This window comes from Gobio gobio, assembly GCF_949357685.1.
Source record: "Gobio gobio genome assembly, chromosome: 22".
Lineage (NCBI taxonomy): Eukaryota > Metazoa > Chordata > Actinopteri > Cypriniformes > Gobionidae > Gobio > Gobio gobio.
Genome location: NC_137118.1, coordinates 30,573,685 through 30,591,526, shown reverse-complemented (window position 1 = coordinate 30,591,526; position 17,842 = coordinate 30,573,685). Strand labels below are relative to the sequence as shown.

Sequence of the window (17,842 nt, the reverse complement as noted above, 5' to 3'; positions counted from 1 at the left end):
TGGTGTGACAAACATACAACAACAGAAAAATATACTTATTTTAAAATATCTTTTATAAAAAGAGTCAAGTTTGGCATTCGGGGAGTTACAATAATATCTCCTCTTAGATAGGTACAATTTCAAACAGTTTTGTAAGGTTGGCGAAAAAGTTTTATTGACATTCGTAGGGAAAAGTTTATCAACTTCATCTATTCATGGTGAAAATGATTCTAATTAGTATTTTCATTTAAAATAAATATCACTTTAAGAAAATAATGTTTTAATAATGTGAACAATTCGGTCTCAAGTATTTGTTTTGTTATTTAATATAATTTCTTAGTACTTTTTAAATGTCACACCATAGGACACATTTACAGTACTGTTCAGTGAAAAAGTGAAAAAATATGTGAAGTCATTGACAAAATGAGTGACCACTACTATTTTCTGAAACTGCAGTTTTCATACTCCACAAATATATGTAATTTTTCTTAAAAAGTTATGTTTTCCAAAAAAAGTAATTTTTCTTGGTCATCTGTCAACTACCCATCTGCCTACAGAACTTAAAGATCTCCCTCTTTTTGTTTTCTATCTTGCTGCATTAAAGATGAAATGGTTCAACTTCTGTTTTCACGCAGGCGCAGTGATGACAAATAGAGCAATCAGTTCGTAGCTCTGTTTCAGCTGTGCAATAACCTCACGAGGAGCGACCAGAATTTCTGACATGCCAGAAATTCATTCGACCATCCGATTGCCGATCGGGAGAGGTTTATCGCGTCTCTTTTCCCCCTGTACACTGCACGAACACCTCACGACAAACGACGCACAATAAAGCTGAAAATCGGCCTGACCCAAAAAAGAGTCGCACGAGTCAGAATTCGGCTCGAAATCGGACGAAAATCGCACAGTGTATGCCCAGCTTAAATTATATTACCAGTGCTGATGCTGCTCTCTTTCGCATTGCAGTCTCTGATCTTGAAATGAGCTGAAACCGAAAGTTAAAGAATGACCCACATTCATTGCGTTTTACCGTGAAATGAGAGTTCCCCGTCATTATTAAATCAACACATTAATGATTTATCGCTTATCCACCCACAATTTTTGGAATGTTACTTTTTATTACTTTACCCACCTGACCCGCGGATATAACCGCAATCCGCGCAGTACACGCGAGTCCTTACACAAAAAATGTCTTTCTGCAACATGACCGTGTGTAGTTAAATGGACTACACGAAGCTTCGAGGCAACTGATTTTGCCTTGATGAATTCGAGTTACTCGAGGATTCGTTCAACACTCGCTAACTGACTGCGCAGCTCCCTCACATTGTCATCGAAAAGTTTCTCCATTCTGGCAGTGATCGTTTTTCTAGACGGGACAGTAAACTCTGGATCTAAAAACTCCACAACACTTCTAAAACCCTCTCCTTCTAAAAAAAGCTGATCGGAAGCATATCTTTAGTGATCATTTTAGTGATGAGGGCCTTTGTTTGCTCTGTCCGTCTAGCATCCACTTTGGTTGATCTGATCATGAAACTAGCCATTGATTGCTGCTGACCTGTAGGGTTGGGTACCGTTCACATTTTAACCGGTACCCAAAACTTTGTACCAGTACCCAGCAGTACCTTTTTACTTGTCCGAAGGACAAGCACGTGAACCGGCTTAATGTTGAGCCCTGTATACACACACACACACACACACACACTATATTATGTCAATTAATCGATTTTACAGCCTTTCTTATAAGATTCCTATCCAGTAAATCATGAAAAACTGGGAAAGTCCTGGGGCCTTCAAAAATGTTTATGGGCAATTGGAGGCCTGGGAATCAAAAGCGCTGAGGACAACTGCCCTAATGTACTGATTAGCCAATAAAAATATATTTTTTAATATCTTTTTCTCAGAATTGCGAGAGGAGGGTAAGAAGCAACGGCAACGAGACAGTAAACGTCCAGACCTGCAGTTGTACAAACCTGGATCTGGCCATCCACGCAGACATAAGGACAGCTTAGAAGGTGCCGGCTCAGACCCTGTGCACCCACCGGAAGATTGCAGTTTTGGTAATGATGCCAAAATGCCTGATGGCTCACCTACTAGTCCTGGATGCTTTCACATCCCTGGTATAGAGAGTAGAGACTTTCCAAATGACAGTCAGCCTGAAACGAATCATAACACTAAAGGACACATAGGTGACAATAGCCTCCAACTTGTGGATGGAAATGCTGTTAAAAGCATTGAAGCTGCTAGTATGCCAAGGTCCCCAAAGCAGTCACGAAAGATGCGAAAGCCAGACCGTGAGATATATCAGCCAGGGGGGCGAAGGTCTCAGACCGGGGCAAGCAAAGAATTAGATGGAGATCAAAGAAAAGAGGAAGAAGTGGGTGGGAAATCTGTTGAATCACTTACTAAGAGTGAGAAAGAGGAAAAGCGTAGAAACAGGCGAGGGAAAGATGGCAGGAAAATGCAAGAGTCCAAAGGAAATGTAGACTCACCCTCTGTGAACAAAAATGAGAATAATGTCAAGAATATCACTGGTAGCATCAGCAAACTCCAACTAGAGTCCGAGGAAGGTAGAGACGGAAGTGGGCAGGATGGTACAAACCGAAGAAAACCTAGTGGCGAAGGGCGAAGAAGCCAAGCAGGTGGAGGGAATGGAGAAGACAAAAAAAAGGAGAGGGGTAACGGGAAGTCCAAAGCAGGAAGGGAGAAAGGAAACAACCAGGTCTTTGCTAAGAAGGAGGAGGGATGGAAAAGTCCAGAGGCAGCTCAACCTGAAGGAAAAAGGCAGAGGAATGTTGGCGCAAAGGAGGCGAGCCATAACCAGAACATGAACCACGAAAAACAAACAGGGAACAGGCCAAAAGAGAAAGGGAAACCATCTGAGAGAACCGATTCAAACAGAGTCAACTCTGCCTCAAAGCGTTACTCTCAGTCAGACATCCGACGACCTCGAAACCGCACATACAGCACGAGTTCGGCCAGTAGCGGGACCAGTATGGACGGTCTGGCTGAAGCTGAGAGACTTAGAGGAGAGGGTCAGCCAATGTCGGCACGCACTGCAGAGAGGAACACTGGACAGAGGGATTTCGTCCGAGGGAGCCAGGCCCACCCAAGGAGACGGACGGCCCGGACCTTGTCCTCTACTGATTCGCTGGAGGAAAATGAGGCGTGGGAGCGAGAAGATAGAAGAGGCCGAGTTGCTGATGAATCCAAGAGCATCCACGGGTGTCCTGAAGGGGGTGGAAGAGGCCAAAGAGCTGCGCCTAGTGGTCGAGGAGGAATTTTGAGAGTTTCTTTGGATAAGCATCTAACTGAAGAGCAAGTGAGCCGAAAAAACACTAGAGGTCGTGGGAGGGGCATCCTAGTGCTTCCTGCCCACACTGATCTAACTTTAACCCCTGAGCCTGGGCCTCAGCTTGGAGGAATGAGAGGAGGAATGGGTCTGGGCCGAGGAAGAGGCGGCCGTGGAGGAGGGACAAGACGACTTTGGGATCCAAATAACCCGGATAAGAAACCAGCGCTGGTGTCAAGCAAACAATCCCAGCATGCATCTCTCCAGCAGACGTTGTACTTGCAGCAGGGTGGATGCGGGCCACTGCACTTCCTGGATACTGATGACGAGACTGCAGGAAGTCCTCCTGTCCGCCAGGGGGAGTTTTTTCAAAACCAGCAGGCTGCTGCGATGGCTTACTACAAATTCCAGAATTCTGACAATCCCTACTGTTATCCGTTATCGGCCAATTCACCGAACACCCCGTCACGCTATCCTTACCCGTATCACATTCCCTACCAAATTCCTGGATCTAATGGGATCTATCCCACCTCTGCTATGCCACCTTATTATGGACCCTATGGGCAAGGTGGGCCAGGTTATCCCACTCCAGCGGGATCTAGTCACACTCCAGAAGAGGCAGAGGTGCAGACCAGAGGAGAGCTGGGAAAGTTGCTTCGGCTGGCTGACAGTCAGGAACTCCAACTCAGTAACCTGCTGTCCCGGGAACGACTGAGCCCAGAGGGACTGGAGAGAATGGCCCAGCTCAGGTGTGTATTGATAGTTGAATATTTTAAATAGGAAAATATGAGATTTGTTGTAATAGAGTTTTACAATTACATGTTTATGCCGTTGTCTCATAATTGACATTATTCCAGCCGGTTGAATTTTTCTTTTAACTTGTTTACATTTTTTCTGATGTTTATGCAGGGCTGAACTCCTGACGTTATACGAGCGGGTGATTTTGACAGACATAGAGTTCTCTGACTCTCAAAACCTGGATCAGGCCCTGTGGAAAAATGTGTTTTACCAGGTGATAGAGAGGTTTAGGCAGCTACTGAAAGACCAGACCTCAGACACAGCCCCACAGATCAAAACCATGCTGATGACCATTCTGGAAGAGGTAGATATGCACAAAGTGGTACCCCCCCTTATGAATGTCCTTGTCATTGTCTTAGTTTTTTTCCCCCTGATAGCACATTTACACTACCATTGAAAAATTTGGAGTCAATAAGATAAATTTTTTTCTTTTATCTAGCAAGGATGCATTACATTGATAAAAAATGACAATAAAGACATTTATAATGTTTAAAAAAACCTTTCTATTCATCAAAGAATTCTGAAAAAAAGAATCACAGTTTCCACAAAAATATTAAGCAGCACAAATGTTTTCCACATCTATGAAAATAAGACATGTTTCTTAAGCAGCAAATCATCATATTAGAATGATTTAATGATCATGTGACACTAGACGGAAGTAATGATGCTGAAAATTCAGCTTTGCCATCACAGGAATATTACATTTTAAAATGTATTAAAATAGAAACAGTTATTTTAAATAGTAATTATTAGGGATGCCACAATTCTCAATATAATATTGAACCGTTCGGTACGCCATTCACGGTTCAATACACGCTTGTGAATTGCGTTTTTTCCGGTTTTGCATTTAATGAATTATTTTTCTACACATTCTATCATTTGCCCTAAATCCCAATATACTGAACAACGCGACATACATTCACATCACACGTTAGTGGTAGAGTTATACTCACGGAACACTGTAGTTATTCACAATCACGAAAGTTTATTATTTGCATGCGTTTTAAAGCCTTGCCGGTTAAACATTTAATTTGCGGGCTTATGCACTGTTTTAACATGCGCTTTTCTGAGCGCAAGCACTAAAAGCCTGTCAAACACGTGATTACTGGACTAAGTAGTCTTAATGCACTAATACTGTCAAATACACACAAGGTTAACATAAACACAGTCGGTTATGTCTAAAGTGAAAGTAAAATTGGCGTGTGTTTGTATATTAGATGCGTGCAGGTCTTAAATTGACAGCAGCGCAGCCTAGTGAACATGCTGCCGCTAGTCCTTAAAGGGACAGTTCACCTCTAAAATTGTCATTATTTACTCACTCTAATGTTGTTCACAGACAGTTGAATACCTGACAGCTGATGGTGCCCATTGACATCCATATTATTATTTCAATGTGGACCAGCAACTGGTTGGTTTTCAACATTTTTCAAAATATATTTTATGTCAAACAGAAGAAAGAACTTTATCAGGGTGGCCGCGGGTCCTTAAAAAGTCTTAAAATGTCTTAAATAAGGTTTTCCTTAAATAAGGCCTTAAAGTCTTAAAAAGTCTTAAATTCAGATTTGATGGGTCTTAAATATTTTTGGTCACATTACCGGTAAAATTTCTCCAGTCTGACGGACACCGTGACTGTTATCATTGGACAAACCGCAGACAGATTTCTCCCCGCTGTAACGTTAGCTACTGCGTCGTCATCAGAGAGAAGTGCGGTGGCAGAATCCAGTCGGAACTACAGCAGTTAGCTGACCAGCCTCCTAACTAGTTTAGATGGGTTCATGCAAGTTTACAACAAATGGCAGCATCATATCACAAGAATGATTCTTCTGATTTTATTACATTCAGCGATAGATAATGGATAGTGTATTTCTGGTATTAGTGTTGCGCTGTTGTTGAGGCTTGCGCTGCCTGACTGAGAAACTTGCATGGAGAAATAAAATGAGCGTAATGGCAAACGTAAAGAAATTCACAGAAGAAACATACTGAGGTAAAAATTCAACATGTTTAGTTTATTTATAATATATTCCTGTAGTTAAATAATATACCATGTCAAGGGAGCTATTTTGCTGAGTATTTTCACGAGTGCACGTTACATTGATTTAAGTTCAACAAACAAGTAGTAAAGTTACTTACATTTTTAGACACAATATTCACTGTTTTGTTTAGTTTCACCAACGAAAATAGTTCCAAGCAAAGATGGCCGCAGAAGTAAGCCATTTCGTGTTCTCCCAGCGACACTCCGCATGTTGTTTTGTTTTGTTCCAGCGCTTTGAACCAGTCGGTTGAAATGAAGTGACTTACTGCCACCTACTGGTGGTTTAGTGTACTTAAATGTATGTGTTTAAACGTTTCTTATTCGTATAGGCCTATTAAAATTTTTATTTAAAACATTAATCTCATAACATAATTTTTTTGCAGTTGTAATTTTGCTCTGTAAATTATTTAATTTGATTGGTCACAGCCCTATAGTAAATTCTTGAAATTAAGCTGTACTTTTAAGAGCACTGATGAATATATTACTTCAGAATAAATTGTTAATACCACCAAAAAGCTTGGTGATACGATACTTTGTGGGGATAAATTGGGCTTTTATTGTTACATTACACTGTAGTGGACATCAGTGAACATCTCAACTATTTTATGAAAGGTACAACAGAATGATTATTTTACTTTATGCAATATGTGTAAAATGGCCATAAATAAATTAAAAAAGAAGTGTACTAATGTGAGTAGTAATTGGCAACATTTTCATTAGAATATCTAATATTTCATGGAAATATTGATATATAATTTATTTTCCTGTTCACTCGTTGTGTCTTCCAAAATGCCTGATTTACATGCTTTAAGTGCTTTTAAGTGGCTCTGATGTGCACTACACTGGACGTATGAAATCGAGGTCCTGTTTAGTAACATAAGTAAGTTTAGTAAGTCATATTCTGATTTTGAAACCCCATAATCATTTCCCTAGATATTGATTTACAACAAACTATTTGAAAATTAGATTTAAAGGATAATTGCAAAATATAATATTTCCATAAGAATGTAAAATTTGATCATTCAGTCAGTGCCAGCCATATTTAGAGACAGTCATGGTGAAACCTCCAAAATGGTATCTCTGAAAATCCCTGACTGTGCTCTTTACAGGACACCCAGACTTAAGACTGTGACACAAATGGTGTCAGAAAAAAATCACTATAACATAATATCCACTACTGTTAACAAAATGCTATGCTTGTGTCTCTGGGATATTTTGTTTTCTTTTTGCATTAAAGGTCCCATGGCATGAATATTGTCCCCAAGTGGATAGAAATGTTGATCGGTGTAAACCCGAGTTCTGGCTGTCTTTCTCTGCCTTTGAGAAAATGACAGGCCAGACGAGCCAATCCTGAAGTCTCCTGGTTTGACGTCCAAGCAGGAACGGTTACCTCCCTTTCCTCCGCCCAGAGAATCTGGCACGCCCATGCAAGCGCTTGAGAGATCATTGCTTGTGAACGAGTGAATGCTGGCAGTTTCTCAGTGTTTGGATGTACAAATGAAAACAGAAGTCTTTTTTCAGTTCCTTCTGATCTGTGATCAGTGATTTCTGATGTGTAGCTAATTATTTATTATTCGTGCACACAATGCGGCTTCTCTCTCTCCAGACAGAACGGTGTTTTCGTGTTTTCTATCTTGTGAGTCAGTGTTTTTGTACGTCCTCGTCGCGTCTATCGGTTCTAAAATGTGCATAGTCATGAGTTTCTGCTCAACATCGGCAGAGTAACATCTTTAGAGATAAACCTCACACACGCCGAAGCTCGGGCTGCACTGGCCGGTGGCCTTCAACATCCCCGACCCCCAGTACTGCATCTGGCCCACAGCGGAGGCTCCAAACGCGGCGTGAGATTAAGCAGAAGGGGGGTAAGCGTGAGCATATCCGGGCTAGCCAGCCTAGCCCCACAATAAACTGGATTACATTCGATTACTGCTGTTGTGTCTTTGTTTGCGCTGTGTACTCAACGCGCGTCACTGACGCTTTTATTTTATTTGAAAAATAATGCTATTATCAACACTTACTTTTAACTCGTTCATCTCGACAGCTGTAATGGTACTTTGCATGTGTTACAAAGTTGGTAATAATGATGAAGACGGACTCGGTGTGACTGGGACTCGTGTTTATTCAGAACTCTCAGATACAAACACAATAAACTCGCGCTGACTGACAGCGCTCTCATAACTCAGTAGTTACTATAAATAACTTTGTTAGCAATCGCTGAGCTCCATCTCTGGTACATTAGTGATGTCCGGTTCGCGAACGATCTTTCTTTTGAACCAGTTCTTTTTAGTGAACCGAATCAGTTCACCAAATCGGACTGAATCGTTCTAAACGGTTCGCGTCTCCAGTCAGCGCTGATCCATAATTTACTAAAGTTACTAACTTTCTGACATGAGTGACAGTCCCTCCGACTAGAAATAGACTAATAACCTGAAGTATATGCTGTAACTACAACAGTTCAGACATGCTGAGAACTGATGTGAAGTGAACTCAGGTCCATCCGTCTCTCTGGCAGCAGCTCGTGCCTGCTCGTGCCTCGTAGACCTCGTTAAACCACGCCCCCTCCGCTCATTTAAAATGCAAAGATGTCAGCCAATCACAACAGTGGGCGTTTTTACTGAAGTCTCACAGCAGACACTTGAAGCAGGGCATTCAGCCACAGGGCAAACAGCAGTATAGAAAAAATGCCTTTTATTTCTAAATTATGACATTTTATGATGTAAAAGTCATACTAACAATATAAGTACACCTCAGGAAACATTATAAAATAATAGAAAAATGCCATGCCATGGGACCTTTAAATGCATTAAATATTACATAAACGTATGTAATATAATGTGTATTTCCATCACAGGTTTGGTCTTAAATTTCACGTAAGGTGGTATTAAAAAGGTCTTAAAAAGTCTTAAATTTAACTTGTTCATATCTGTAGACACCCTGTTTTTTCAGCTTTAAAACAACTTGAGCGTGAGTAATCAATGACAGAATTTTCATTTTTGAGTGAACTATTCCTTTAATGTTAATAAAATAATAAAACAACAAAAGACAAAGAGAAAATCACTCACTACTCTTGACTGAAAAACTTTAATACAGTAGCTTAAATAAGAATGAATGTATATTTTATAGTGAAGTCTATGTAGTATGGCTGTAATCAACCAAAGAAAATCTTGGTCGACTGAATTCCTGAAATTTTCGACTAAAAATCGACTAAAAATAACGTTAAGAAAAAAAAAGTTACATTAATTAGCTGCGCACTGTGCGCAGTACTTGGTAGCCTTGTTGTCTGCCTAAATTAATTATGAATAAACATAAAAAACTAGAAGGCTAGACAATTAGACAGTTGTGTTTTTGTCATATGTATTATAATAACTGACAGACACTCAGTGGCGGTTCTACATTGAGTTGCACCCTGGGCAAGACCGCGTTCGATTTTATATATATAATATAAAATATGCCTTGCCTGTATTTCAAGTTGATAAAATAATTTCAAATCCATATTAGTTTATTTGTGGCCGTGCGCGCCCTCCCTGGAGAATCACAACCTCACCCGTGCGATTTGCCTGCACTCGTCGAGATGGATCCAGAGGAGTTGAAGAAAAGTTTGTATATTGGATAGCTGCAAATGTGGAACTTCATCGCTGAGGAAGTACGCAGATAACTGTGGTAACAAACCAAGCACAAGCAGTTATCGAACAGTATTTTTCAAAAGAGGACAGAACTGAAGGTTCACCGTAGAGCAGAGGTGTCAAGTAACGAAGTACAAATACTTCGTTACCTTACTTAAGTAGAAATTTTGAGTATCTATACTTTACTGGAGTAATTATTTTTCAGCCTACTTTTTACTTCTACTCCTTACATTTTCAAGCAATTATCTGTACTTTCTACTCCTTACATTTTAAAAATAGCCTCGTTACTCCTATTCCATTTCGGCATGTTTTCATTCCGGCTTGTCATAAAAAAACAACAACAATCCAGATAAATCGCGCCATCCGGACAGAGTGAATTTGATTGTGGTTGGATGAGAAGGATAAACACAAACCGTTCTGACACCCTATTGGGTTGTAGGCGATCAATCACGCCTGCACCTGCACAAATCACACACCATGTTGCCAGATAGGGCGGGTTCTCGCGACGAGCACGCACTTTCAGCCAATCAGCGATCAGCAGGCAGACGTGCTCAGCCTCATTCATGACTTTAGCCGGGTTTTTAGCGCGATAACTCATAGCTGTATATTCCAGTGATCGCTATGCCAGTGGCATAAATACACAGTAAGTTGTATCTACAGCAAAGAGTGGGAGAGTGACTCAACTCTCAAACGTGAATTACACCTGTGACTGGAAGACTCTTTAAATATAACCGTGACTCCCGTCCATCATCATACACACACTTAGGACATCTGCAACTAGCAACCCCGACAGCTGCTGAAAGAGGTTCAAATCAACGATTAATCCGTTTTGACTGCTAAGTGCATGTGCAATGTACTTCACGAAAGACATACTGTAGTTTTGTCAAAGCAAAGTGCAACACAAGGGTAAGCGCATTGTTGTTATTTATTTGTTGACGGATTATTGTACAGTATAAATGAATTACGCATTTTGACATTGGTGTGTGCATTAACGTGTGAAATGCCTGTTAATTACATAGCGTTTTTCCAATCTCTATATTGGGCACTTTTTGCACGTAAATTGGCTTCTTACTGTTGACATTGAAAATCTTGTGTTTTTCTAAGGGATTGCGGTTTTGACAGTTTCTACCTGGACATATAGTCATATTTGAACCGTTTTACTGGGATTTTTTTATGCTTTAAGGAGATAAAATGGTAACTTACTTATCAACATTGATTGGCATGGCAATAAAATAATATCACATTATTTTGGCAGTTAAAGTTTTGGTTTTTTTTCTTGGAGTGACTAGTTGCCTATAAGTATTGTAAGAGGTGCAAACTTGTTATCAATAACCAGGCATGTTATCAATAACCATTTTAAAAAATATATATAAATGTACATTTGGTGAGGTTTTTGGGCTGGAAATTGTTGACCCAATCTGGCCACACTGATCACACATAAAAAAATGGTTATTGATAACATGCCTCTGAATTTTGACTTTTTGCACCTTTACAATATTTATAGGCAACTAGTCATCAAATCTTCCACTCCATGAAACACGTTAATGCTCAGTAGCACACAATATGGTTCTTTAATGTATTTGCATTGTCCTAAAATGCGTTCATTTTCAATGGGAATATATGCGGCTGAAACGCGTAGCCAAGTGCATCTAAAAATGTTCAACATTAACTTTTTAATATAACATTATAGTCATTATGGCCTTCAGAAAATTTTTTTTTGAGGAGGTGGGGTATGCACTGTGGCGCGGCCTAATCTTTTGTCCTTAAAGGGATACTTCACCCAAAAATGAAAATTCTTTCATCATTTACTCACCCTCAAGTTGTTCCAAACCTGTATGAGTTTTTGTTCTGAAGATATTTTGAAGAATGTTTGTAACCAAGCAGATAGAGCAACCATTGACTGCCATAGTAGGGGGAAAATGCTATGGCATTCAATGGTTGCATATAATTTGCTTGGTTACAAAAATTCTTCAATCTTCAGAACAAAGAAACTCATACAGGTTTGGAACAATTTGAGTAAATTATGACAGAATTTTCATTTTTGGGTGAACTATCCCTTTAATGGCATTTTTTCCACTTACATTACTTTTACTTTTATACTTTTAAGTAGTTTTGAAACCAGTTACTTTTACACTTTTACTTGAGTAAAAAGCTTGAGTTGATACTTCAACTTCTACAGAAGTCTTTTTAAACCCCAGTATCTATACTTCTACCTGAGTAATGAATGCGAATACTTTTGACACCTCTGCCGTAGAGATGATAAGGACACATAACCATGTTGACATGGTAGAAGAGGGCTGACTAGGAAAATGCTCTCACAATTAAATAAATAATATACTGCAAAGTAGCCTACTTCAATCTGTCTCTCTTCTCCAGTGGGTTGGGCTAATCCAAAAGAAGTGAAAACAAGGGGGGTGTTCTGAAGACAGACTGTTACCTGTGAAACAGGGGTGCTCTGAAAACACCCCCATTAGCAATTAGTGCTTTCCACCTGATGAAATGAAATCAGCAAAACTGATGAAATGAACGCAGCAAAAAAATCGACCAATCAGAATTTTGGTCGAGCCAGAACGTATCGACTAATAATCGACTAATCGACTGGGAGATTACAGCCCTACTATGTAGTGTTTTATTTTTACATTTATTCATTCAATTTCATACATGAATGCTGCAGTACAGCTCTGAGCAGCCAGTGTTAATCTTTATATATATTTATTTTATATTATACTATACGCTAGGAATGTGTACAAGGGTTTTTTTAAGTAAAGTTTTAAGTTTAAGTAAGGTTTTTCAAGTCTTTTAAGTAAAATAAAGAAAGGGTATTGCAATAAAAAATTTTATTTTTCTCCTTAACCTCTTGCGGTTTCTGTCGCCTAAGAATAGAATAGCAAAAAACTAATGTGACAAGCCATCAGAACCGAACCGAAAACCGTGGTTAAAAAACTGAGGTATGTATTGACCTGTGGACTAACTGTATTGTTGCATCCCTAGTAATTATATTTCACAATATTGCTTGATATTTGTATGTTTTGTTTTGTAAAAATCTTACCAGTTCCAAACTTTTGAATGGTAGTGTATAAAGCAATGTTCTTATCCAGAGCCACTTACAAAAGTGCTTTAGCTTCACATGTGAGGGGGATTCAGGGTGTAGTCACACCTGTCTTGTTAGCTTCAATTGAACCAAAAACTCCAACCAAAAACTTTCCGCCCTTGGTGCGGATATTTTGGGCAGGTGTGTATACAGCAATCGCACTCGGGTGTGGACCAAACAACCGTACCAAGACCCAGCTGATGAGGTGGTCTCGGTCTGGTTCCAAACGAATCTGGTATGGAGGCCCCTCTCTATGGATGAAAACTTTAAACCTAATATGTCTTGTGCACAGTGCCACTGTCAGCATGCCGTGGTAGGCGCACATAAGTCAGTGTCATTATTCTAATGTTATTTTCGTAGTTTATGAAATAAAAAGTCTCTCTCACCTCAGAAAACCGAACTTTCCTGTCTTGTCAGCCGTTATACTGTGCTCTTAGTGCGCACTCTTGCACTCTATTGTACACGCAAATGTGGCGGCACGCGCTGTATATAAAGTTCAAATATAAAGCACAAGAGAATTAGTAAATCATGAAATAAGTAAGGAATAATTGACGACAGGCCGTTGAATTATTAGAATAATAATGCACACCCGAGGTGGTGATGCGGTCACGATGCGAAGCGGAGTGGCCGTTACACCTCGGGTGTGCATTATTTTTCTAATAATTCAACGGCCCGGAGTCAATTATTCCGCTTATACTACGGTTACCACACCTCAAGACATCGATCCGATGATATATTTAAAGGGATTCGTCTGGTTTTTGTACTTAAATCGCTATTGTGAGTAGGACTATTTCTTCCGCGTCTCATCCAACATCTTTTTTGCTAGTTCCGAAACGTCATTTTAAAGCTGTTAACGGAGGCTTGAGCCGTTGATAGCATTCTACTGCAGTTATTAATGAAGTTATTAGAAAGAGAGTGAGAGCGACAGAGACGCGAGAGAGAGCGAGCGCTTGTGTGAATTAGGCTACCTCTGTGCGTCTCTAAACAGCGCTGTTATTACCTTGCTAGTGAAAAAATGTCAAGTTGCTACACTATATATAGTATAGCTTTATAGCTGATAAAATCGTCAGGGCAGCGCTGACACCTTTTTGTGCAAACTGTAGTGCGTGTGCGAGCACGTGTGATTGCAGTAATGAGACAGAAAAGCTTGCCTTTGATGTCCGCTTCCGTTTGTTGGTTTTCATCTTGACTGTCTAATACTGCTGCCGCCCAGTTGTTGAACGTTTTATATTCACCGTAAATATTAAGATTTACTTTAGGAAAATCGTATGTCATGTTATTTTTTTTAGTCCTGTAATTTCCGTTATTTCAGTTAACTATGCGAAGTGATATGGAACTGTAATGCGGTCAAGAGAGCTGCCTGGAACTACGTTCGCTGTGCGTTTCCCAGAAAATAATCGCACCCCTCAGAACGTTCATCAGCCAATCAGATTCAAGCATTCAACTGCCCCGTAGTATAAAAGTAAAGAACCAATAAATCCCGTAACTGGTATGACGTGTGTTAGCTGGGAAGGATTTGCATGCAGGTATGATGTACATTCTATTCATCAGGAGTAGGGATTAAACGATAACCGGTTTCACGATAAACCACGATAAAATGTAGTGACGGTTAGTAATATCGTTTAAAATTTAATTATCATTAAAACCACGTGTGATTATCATGATTTTGAAAACTCGTGGTAAATCTTGTCCTGTCAGCGTCAGTCTGACGCAGGCGCTGGCGTAAAGTTGGCGAATTTGGGGACCGTCTCTAAAGTTACATACAACATTGGTAACGTTATACACCTTTCAAACTTCAATAGCATTTGAAGAGAATCACAGTCATAAAACTGACTGTAAAGTGTTCATCTAGGTGTCGGGTATGATGCACACATTTTGATATTTAATAAAATAAACTGTCAAATCATATGGAAATATGGATATGCATTATTTCACTAGGATACTATACTGTTTGGGCTCTTGCACATAATATGCTAGATTTAAATGCATCATATCTGAAAGAACACTGATGAGAATATTGCTTGAGAATATATTTACAGAGATAATATTAGAGATTATATTTACACCAAATTATTATTATTTATGCATTATGCGTTGCTATTGACGACGGCCATTATAAGGAAGGAAATCCCACAGAATAGAATCTAGCTTAAAGTGCATAGAGCTGCTTGATTTACTTGTTGTTTGTTGATTTTCAAATATAAAACTTGTTGAAATGTTTTAAGTGTGTGCATCTGTTCTTTTTGAAAACTTTCATCTCATTTGAAGAAAACCGTGATAATATTGATAACCGTGATAATTTGGGTCACTATAATCATGATGTGAAATTTCCATACCGTTTCATCCCTAATCAGGAGCAGTTTCATTAACAGTTCACATGTTGTGTATTCACCACCATGGTAACTGTTGTTATATATATATATATATATATTAGGGGTGTAACGGTACACAAAACTGACGGTTCGGTACGTACCTCGGTTTTGAAGTCACGGTTCGGTACGAGTTCGGTACAGCAGTTTTACAAAATAGCTTTTTTTTAATTTTATTAAACTAAAAACTTTTAAATTACATTTTAGGTATAATAATCAACACTCAAATAACACAGCCTAGTACGCAAACATGTAAACTTCACATAAGGCAGTTTTTGCAATAACTTCTAAATCTAATTATAAATCAGAATCAGAAAGAGCTTTATTGCCAAGTACACACACAAGGATTTTTTCTTGGTGCTGAAGCTTCCAGTGCACATATACAATACAAACACAACAAGAACATAGTAATACAAATTCTAAGAATAAAAATATGAAAAATAGTATAAAAAATACAGGGTCACAGTTACGTTTAGTCAGAATAAACATTTACAGATTATGAACATATTTACAGTATTTGAGTAGTATGAATATATAAATAGGGGCGGGGGGGTTATTTAACTGTTCAAGAGGGAAATGGCCCGTGCACAAAAAGCACTACGCCTACTCCTTTTGTCCAAAGTATCACTATCAGAGTCTTCAGCAGTACTGCATTCAGCATCCTTATGTGCATCATCTTTTACTTCTGGCAGTTGTTTTGACTTTACATCCCCTTTTTTCGTTTTATTCCTTTTTCTCTTAATAGAGGGCGTCTTAAAAATTGCACCATCACTCACATACTCCTCACTGACCCCATCATCCATCACCAGATCAACTATTTTGTCAATAACATTTGGTGTTTCCCTCTCTACCATTCCTGAACCCCCCCCCCATCCCTGCATCACTCGTCCCAGCCTCGGCTGTATCCCTCACAGCTCCAACTTGTTCATGCTCGTCTGTTCTGACAGCATCAATCTCCACAGTCACTGCGTTAGTCACTGCACTTACATTAGTATCCTCAGTCTGTCCCGGACACAAACTTCTAATGTGCCCTTCCCCTCCACATTTAAAACATTTCATCGTCTCAGAACTTGCAAACACAACATAATCGAAGCCATCTGACCTAAATTTAAATGCCACATTTATTTCCTCAACTTCACTTTTTAGTACCATGTAAACTTGCCGCCTGAATGAGACTACGTGTTTAAGTATAGGGGATTTACAGCCCAACGGAACTTTTATAAACGGGGGGACATTGGACAAAATTATATTTTTTGCCGGTTGCACTAAAGGCATTACTGGCGTAAAAGTCTCCTGTATGACAATTCCGTTTTGCACCACACTTTCTCAATGTTATCTAAAAAAAATCACCACCGCGCTATTCATACGAGACACTGACATTATGCTGTCGTGACCGAAAACATTCCCAACCGCTAAACTGCACTCTTCCACTGAACAAATCATCGCAGACGCGATCTTGATGCCATGCCTGCGTGAAAGCCGATCATAACTGAGGCATTCAGAGGACGCCATTGCCAACCAGCGCTCGCTGGAAGACTGCACTCCTCAGTTTACCTAAAAATCTGCTACCCTCTAACTTAATTACACAAAATAATATAAACAACCACAAACAACCAAAGAAAGGGAGAATAAAGAAAGAAAACTCACTCTCACCGTAAACCCCTCACTCACTCACACGCATCCACTCACTCCCGCATGCGCAATGAGACAGAGAGAGAGAGATACTGTGTGTGTGTGTGTGTAGAGACAGTATCTCTCTCTCTCTCTCTCTCTCTCTCTCTCTCTCTCTCTCTCTCTCTCTCTCTCTCTCTCTCTCTCTCTCTCTCTCTCTCTCTCTCTCTCTCTCTCTCTCTCTCTATATCTATATATATATCTATATATATATATATATATATATATATATATATATATATATATATATATATATATACTGTGTGTGTGTATATATATATATATATATATATATATAGAGAGAGAGCGAGAGAGAGAGATACTATATATATAGAGAGAGACTACACCAGTTGAGAACCCCTGGTGTAGATGACATGGTATCATATGATGTTAATACGTTTCTTCATATTGCTTTAGTAGCTGATAACACCAAATCAGTAAAATAATAGAAATTGCAGTATGAAAGATCTCCATGATTAGCCTGTTTTTGCACTTCCTGCTTTTCCCTGCTTGAGAATTTCTGTCCAATGAATGGATGACCTTAGCACACATGTGGTTTTGTTTACAGATTTTGGTTCACTTGCAAAAAGGGCAGTGTGAAAGCGAACCACACCAAACAAGCAAAAAATCTACATTGTATTTGGTCCGGAACAAAGCAAGTGAACTAGCAGACTTTCCTTTCCTAAATGTTCACCGGCGTTTGGAATACAATTATGAATTACGTTGTTGGGGAAAAAAGCTCCATTCAGTAATATAATACATTTGTGACAGAAAGTGAAGATTCAATGTTTTTTTTTTTTTTTCTTCTCTCTAGGGGGCCGTATTCTTTGATTCACTTCTACAGAAGTTGCAGACAGTGTTTCAGTTCAAGCTGGAAGACTATATGGACTGTATGGCTATACGAGCAAGACCTCTACGCAAGACGGTACACACCTTGAGTTTCTCAAATACTATGAATTACTTAAGAAAATAGGCCCAGCTGTTATATGCCTT

The 17,842-nt window shown here is 39.4% G+C and overlaps 1 protein-coding gene across 1 annotated transcript in view; it reads left to right on the top strand.

The window, feature by feature from the left end:
* The window catches only part of smg6 (SMG6 nonsense mediated mRNA decay factor), a 98,792-nt gene that overhangs the window by 29,992 nt on the left and 50,958 nt on the right, over positions 1 to 17,842 (top strand). The window contains exons 2-4 of the mRNA XM_079805380.1: positions 1,878 to 4,014; positions 4,175 to 4,367; positions 17,664 to 17,774. Coding sequence (XP_079661506.1) covers positions 1,878 to 4,014; positions 4,175 to 4,367; positions 17,664 to 17,774 — 2,441 coding nt within the window. The remainder of the gene's footprint in view (positions 1 to 1,877; positions 4,015 to 4,174; positions 4,368 to 17,663; positions 17,775 to 17,842) is intronic.